General features: G+C 44.5%; 1 protein-coding gene across 1 annotated transcript; it reads right to left on the bottom strand.

Annotated features, from left to right (window-relative positions):
• Positions 1-1,569: 1,569 nt before the first annotated feature.
• Positions 1,570-2,796, bottom strand: GPR62 (G protein-coupled receptor 62). The gene has a single exon (XM_015417723.1). It carries the CDS (start codon positions 2,794-2,796, stop codon positions 1,570-1,572), a length of 1,227 nt encoding a protein of 408 aa, XP_015273209.1.
• Between the last annotated feature and the right edge of the window lie 4,594 nt (positions 2,797-7,390).

Below are 7,390 nucleotides of genomic sequence, written 5' to 3'. Positions count from 1 at the left end.
AACTCTTCTTCTGTAAACCATCATGGCCACCCCCTCTGAAACAGTCTTTTCCGAAGTTCTCAAGATAGTTCTTTTTTAATGGGTGATATCAAGAGAAGGCCCAAGTAGGCAAGAACTACGTTTTCTGATGGGCAATCAGTGCATTGTTTATTTCTGTGTTTGGAACTTGAGGCTTTATATTTGGTAATGTTTTCAACTTGTGCCGCTTGGCCTTGTGGTAATGTATGTAAAACTGCCTTGGGTTAAATAGGAAAGGAGAGATATAAATATTTCAACCAAATGCAGACTTTGTAAAGAATTAAAAAAACAACAGTTTTGAAAGCCCATGTCAACACCAAAAGCATCAGTGAAGTTTCTTAGGGCTATTGTCCATTCACAGTTTTCTCACCTCCTTCCATCTTAATTAATTCCTGTTTCTCTCATAAGCTGACTGATTTCCTCTTCATAGTTATAGATCAGTTGTAAATGTCAAATCTTAGAGGGGAGTCTCAAATACTGTTTTCCAGTTTGTAGACAGTGAAAGCCACTGGTAATTTTTTAAAATATCATTTTCATTGCCTGAGACTAGGAAGTAATTAATTTGACTGGAAATAAAGGAAGAGGCACAGAACCTTTGCTGAAGGGAACTTTCTTCCACGTGACATACAGCAGGACCTTGCGCATGGGAACAGATTATTAGGAGGAATCTATTGTGCTATATGGAACCCAAACTCCACTTGCGGCTAAGCATGAGGGGGAAACCCTCTCTGCAGTACAGAAGGGTCACAGTATGAAATCATCATATGTTTGGCTCTTTCCAGACAAAGCTACTCTTGCATCGGGGATACGTGGTGGACACCTGATGTCTGAGTATGATCCAGAGAACATTACCTCACCTAATCCCTAAGTTGCTAGAGGAATCAAATATTCCTTGCACTCAAATGGCAGTGTTGGCTTGCTGGTAAAATCCAGTTTCTCCTGGCAACCACAACTATTGTAACAGTGAATTGTGTGGGTTATGGATGCTCACCATACTTATCTGGATGAATGCCACAAATCTCCCCTATCTGTACTGCTTTGATGTGTTTACAATGCTCAATTTCAAGAGTTTGTGCACTCCTTTCTGGCATATCTCCCCCCCCCAGTAAACATGTAGGGGGAAAATCTGGCCCCCTTCCATTACAGAGTGGGGAAAGATATAGCACCAATGGTGGTGGCTTGAGGCTGGCAGTGCTTACAATAACAAGCACTCTGGGGGTTGTCTACAAAGGTCCTTACACATAATGCTCTTTATTACAAAGTACAGCCTGCAAACTTGTTAAAAGTGCCGCTGTATTTGGAACTGCTCCAGGTGGTTGGCTATGGCTGCCTAATACTAGCTCTGGTCCCAGCAGAGGGACGACCAGTCAATCACAGAAGGACAATCGATTTTCATTACATTTACTTCCATACCTACAAGAAAAGAAACTACCAGCTCCTCCAGTAAAGGAGGCTTGGCCAGTTCTTTCAGTGCATGGAGCCTCTTCTTCCTTTTAACTTAGAGCCAGATGGGGAAAGATGTGGAAATGGCCTAAACCCACTCTCATTTCCTCAGTTGGTTTCTTCTGGGATTTGGCCTGGAATTCTGAACCCCATTGCAGTGTGGTCCAAAGTGTTCCTGGGGCTGGAATTAATAAAACTGGAACGGGTCTCCACTGTGCAACTGGTCCTCTGCAGGAACTGTAGGAAGTTCTCCTGGATGGATCCCTCTGGGCTGGAGATACACAGCTCTTGACTCAGAGGCTTATTGAGGCAGTGTCGCCCCAGTTTGGCTAACTCTTCCCTGATCTGGCGGTTCAGTAGCCCATAGAAAAAAGGGTTGATAGCAAAAGAAGAATAGGCAAGCCAGGTCACGACAATCTCGCCATAGCCAGGGTTCATAGAGGGAGAGTTCATGGAGCAATGTAGGTGGAAGGAAAAGAATGGCAGCCAGCAACAGAGGAACTGTCCTACAATCAAGACCAGTGTCAGGGCAGCTTTATTCCCACCAAACAAGCGTTCAGGTGACAGCCTGGGAGGCACATTCCTGGTTGTGATTATAGTGACTTGGCTGTGAATGGAGTCTGATCTTTGTCTGGGTGTGGCAGTCCAGGATGGGGCAGGAACATGCTGCAGGGAAGCAATCCGGGCCACTTTGTAGATGCTGCCATAGACTGCAAAGATGATTAAGGTGGGCAATATGAAGCACAGAGTGCTGAAGATAATCACAAATATCTTCTTGTGGGCTCCGGGGCTCCAATAGACAGTACACTTGCTGGCACTGCTGGCACCATTGTCTTGAGGCCAGCCTACCAGTGCCAAAGCAGCAACCAAGATGGACTTAATCCAAATGAATGCCACAACGGTGACTCCCAGTCCAGTCGTCATCTTGACTTCGTACCTCATGGGATGAACAATGTAGTAATACCGTTCCACGCTGATGACGGAGATAGTGAGGATGGAGGCACTGATGAAACAGACATTCAGGAAGATTAATGTCTGGCATTCAGCAATGCTGTATAATACTCGGTTGAAGCAGGTGGAGCTGGAGATGATCCCCAGTGGCATGACAAAAATGGCTGACAACAGATCTACTAGGCAGAGATGGCAGACAAAGATGAACTTCCTTAGCAAAGGCGTCTTGAGGATAACAACCATGACTGCTGTGTTGGCGACCAAAGCAATGACACTTAGCATGACCATGAAAAACATGCCAATGGCCTCCTGGAACTGGGACACCTCCATTGAAAAGAATATATCATGTCCCTGGGTAGAATTACTCTGAGTTCTGTTGAGCATTGTCCCTGAGGTCTATTTCAAGGTGATCAGTGCCTTCATGGCAGTATGAACTGCCAGTGGATGCATGTACTCTTTGTCATGGCCACCATCTTTGGTAGTTCTTCATCCCTGCATAGGGGGAGAAAAAAGATTAGTAAAACTTAGTGAATGAGAAATGGATGGAGTGTGCTAGTAGCAAACAGACATGGTGGCCATAGCACATGTAATTCTAAGCTAACAGCAATATGGAAACCGCAGCTCTGGAAATATATAGGTTGCGTTGGGAAATGTTTCAGCATGACATAAACATTCCAAAATCCTTCCTTCCTGGACCTCATCCTCAAAACAACATTGTGAGGTAGGTTAGATTGAAAGAGAAAGCTTTCCCAGGGTCACACCTTTATGGTGGATCAGAGCCTTACAATACAGTACTCCTGGGTATGTCTCCAGGTCCATCTTGGGTCCTGTCAGGCAGGAGTGTTCTGTGAGTTCTCGCCTGAAATGTAGATTCTCAGGCATGTGGGAGTGGACTGGGACAATGACAAATGGGGAAAAGGGGCTTAAGCCTTCCCACCCCCATACCATTTTCCCAGCCTGAAATGGCTGGGGGGATCTGCTACTTGCCCTGTTGGGGAAACGTATGTGTAGCACATCAAGTACATGTGCAGATGCAAGTTTTCTCAACAGGCTGTAAACAGTGTATCATGTATTTAGACCTTGAGTGGGGTATTTAAACCTAGGTCTTCCCCCTCATAAGCACTGTACTCAGTGACTGGTCTTTTCCATACTTGGATCTCATCCCTGGTTTTATCAGAGTTCAACTCACGTCACAATTCCTTGCATTTATCCCTGGTTATAACAGCATCCATTTATCCCAGGACAAGTGTGGGGCAAAGCTAGGGTGACCTCAAGGTAATGTGGAGACAAAAAATACCCCAAGATCATTACAGGGGTGAACTCGAGTGCAGTGTAGAATGTAAGTTTGGGGACAGGGTTGAACCAGGATTTAAGGTCTTGTGTGGAAAGGACCTCTCAAAGTCCCAGTGTTAAAGCAAATGAAGGACTAGAATATGGTGGATGTTAGATTTCAGAGAGCAGCTAGCACATTATGCTCAAGAATCAAAAGAAGAATTTTATTTGGAATACAGGCATGCCATTCAACTCTGGGTTCTGCCTATTTTGTCTGTTTAATGAGAACACTGAAAACTAGAGCCTCACTGCACTAGGGGTACATGTGTATGGGCGATTCCTGGTATCCTTCTTTGGTCCTTTGGTCTACACTGTGCAGGGTAGAAGATTTCAAAATGGTAGGTGCTATAGTATGCATGGCAGATCTTCCACTTTGGTAACATCAGGGACATTACCACATTGGTAATGCCAGGAGAATGGATCTGATTCTTGACCTGTTCTCATCCCTGTTAGCAGTGTGGACAAGCCAGGCATCTACCTCAGAATGCTGGGTGCTAAATGCAGGGATCAGAGGCACCTGATTAAGCATACCTGTATTGGTATATACAACACAAATACTTGCATTCTACCTCCCCCAGGCAACACAGTCCCCTGAACCAAGCCTTTGAGATCTTAAGGCCCCCCCCCCCGTGCCACTTCTCCACAGTAGCCCTGGCTCTCATTACTATTTGCAGGTATACCTTCCATTAATTTTTGATGTAAGGCTTTTCAGCTTTTCTCAAGTTTCCCTTTGAAGATGCTAGTCTGCATTAACATTTTGTCAGCTGAGTCAAAGAAAGAGCCAGTATTCCAGTCCCCTTTGGGTGGTGGTGCGGGGGATCCAGAAATCAACCCTGGCATTTGTGGAAGAAGCAGACTCGTCAAACAGGATGGAATTTGAGACCTCAGTTCAGCCCACAGCATTCAAAAGTGGCCTGATGAGCCAAACAGCATGAAAAATGTGCAAACATGCAGCACTGGAGCCTGTGGTTAACCCCCTACTAAGGGCAATGAAAGGTAGCCCCTCCATCCACATTTTGATCCCACCTTAAGCCTCTTATTCTGTGATGGGAAGGAGAGGTTTGTCATTGGCTTTCACAGTTGCAGGGCCAGCCCCTTTAAATGCAAAAGAAAGAAAATGAAACCTAACAAGCCTGCATTATGAAATCACTGCTTAGGCACGGGCAGAAATTAACCCAGGAGATACTAAGTGGATCACCCTGGACTGACTTCATCCCCCCTAGAGGAAGAGAGGAATCTTCCTAATACACTTCCTAATAATAATACAGCGGGGAGCAGTGCTCCTCATTCTGCACAGTGACACCAGGTAAGTAGAATGACTTCCTCATTGGTTGCTACAGGTTTTACTTTCCTGGACTGAATTCTAGGGGTATGCGCAGAAATTTTATTGGGGTTTGGCTCATTGTGTTTGTTACAGATTTCACTTGTATTATTTAGTATTATTATCTTCAGAGTGTTTAACAGCATTTGGATAAAGTTCTCATTGGTTTCCATTGGCTTGAAGTATATTCCCATCTGAAACTTTTTGGGGGGCTTTCCTAACCAGTGGGGATGAAATTCTCCACAAATGTACCTATCACTTAAAGGATGCTCCCTCCCCAATGTTTAGACAGGTAGGAGAAAGCTTCCCTGTTCTAAAGGCAATTTAAATTCTCATGGAGGCCAAGGTGGGAGGGAAAGGTTGCCTGCATTCAGCACAGCAACTTGAGAGGTGTGTGTGGAGGGTTGGTCTACCCTCAGTCATGCGCTCTAACTTTGTAAAATAAAAATGACTCCCCTGCTTTACATGTAAATGAGTGGACTCAAGCATAACTGGATTCTCTCCCAGAGCTGCTTTCAGATGAGCTGAGAGATCATCTCACACAGAGAACTCTTTCTCCTTGCCCTCTGTGTGTGTGCGCGTGTGTGTGTGCGCGCGCACCGTCCTTTCTTTACTATTAGGAGAAAGTATTCGTTTTTAGCCCTCACCTGGATAGCCCAGGCTAACCCAGACTCATCAGATCTTGGAACCTAAGCAGGATCAGCCTTGGTCAGTACTTGGATGGGAGACCAATGAATACCAGGGTTGCTATGCAGAGGAAGGCAATAGCAAAACACTTCTGAATGTCTCTCTTGCCTTTAAAACCCCACTAGGAGTCTCCATAAGGCAGCTGTGGATTGATGGTCAAAAAACAGCAACAAACAAAAACACCTCCTGCTCTGCAAAGCAAAGTGGGTGACCAATCAATTTGCAACGAAGAGAGAACAGAGTACAAAAGGACCAGCTTCCCATCCCAAGTAGTAAGGCCCTTATTGCCTTGCAGACTACATGAGTAAAGACTTTGAGTGAGGTTGCCAGCAGGCCCATAGCCACAGTGGTACAGAAAAGGGCAGTGCCCCATCAATCATTTGTTGTCCCCCTCCAATCAGCATTACAGGTCACACTTTTTCAGGTGTAAATTTTCTTTGTAAAAAACGAAGGTGTTGAGTAAAAAGTGTGAATCCTGTAATAAATTTTCCAAGGGTGAATTCTCTATGCAATTGGCTAGAACAGAATTAGCAGTTAGCAGGGTTGAAGAACCCTGATTTTAAAAGCCTGCAGGGTGTTGGGTGGCACCGTTAGAAGCCTTGAGTTAGTGATTTACAGAGAATAGAAGGATGAATTTACAGTTTCAGGTTTCAGTAACTGGAAGAAGGCTCTCACACTTCTTTAATTCTGCAAAATATGTAAAACAGTTGCATTGGAGGGCATTTTTATAAAGCTTATACAGAACAGGACAGTAGTCTATTTCATAGTGTACGTTATATATTATTGATTTGTTGTACTATCATGCTCTTACAGCATTGTTTTCATATTTTGTAATTCCATTTTCTGCATCGCTTGACATAGCATGTTTGATACTTTTTTGCATCTTTGTCATTATTGTACGCCTAGTCCTAGTGCATTTTTATTAGTTCTCTCATGCAGTTTGATTACCATGTTCTATGCCACGTAATCCACTTTGAGTCTCAAGTAAAAAACTGGTAAATAACTAATAAAGTATAAATAATAACTAAATAATGATGGGCTGGCCACCACTGTACTCATTTGCCCCCCCCCCTAAAATAAATTCTGGCTATGGGCCTGGGGGAGGGTATTAGAGAAGGATGTCTCACTCCTGCCCGCCTCTGAGAGAGTGCAAGCAAAATATTTGTTGCTACCCTCAGGCTAACACCCAACTGCTGGAAGGGCTTGGCCAAGCAGTGCTCCCCAGCTTGTGTACAGCATTAAGCCATCGAGCCAACGGTGTGATTGGGGGAAGTGCTATGCCTCGAAACGTCAGTCAGCGATGAATGACACTGTGTTATGTGAACATAGGCTTAACTTTCTGGTTGGTCATTGTGTCTGTCAGGCACACATCTGCTAAGTGTATACCCCTGTGCCCTTTGGGGAAACAGTAATTTCAGGATAGGACAGGGAAAACGAAACAGAAAGCTGAGTGCAGCATTATTGCCAGGAAAACAGCCAGATCTGCCAAGAATCAGAGCTGTCCTTCAGGAGATTAGGTACCCTTCTGAGATTAATGACCAAGGGCATGTTCAGCTTGTTTTCAGTTAGTTGCAGTCTGAAAAGCACATTCCTACCTTATGCTTTGGTCTCATCATTGCTTATGGCCTGAAGAACATA

Source organism: Gekko japonicus, unplaced genomic scaffold, assembly GCF_001447785.1.
Source record: "Gekko japonicus isolate JY-2015 unplaced genomic scaffold, Gekko_japonicus_V1.1 scaffold97, whole genome shotgun sequence".
In the NCBI taxonomy this organism is placed as follows: Eukaryota; Metazoa; Chordata; class Lepidosauria; order Squamata; family Gekkonidae; genus Gekko; species Gekko japonicus.
Note: the sequence above shows the minus strand (reverse complement) of the source record. Positions and strands in the feature narration are given on the sequence as shown.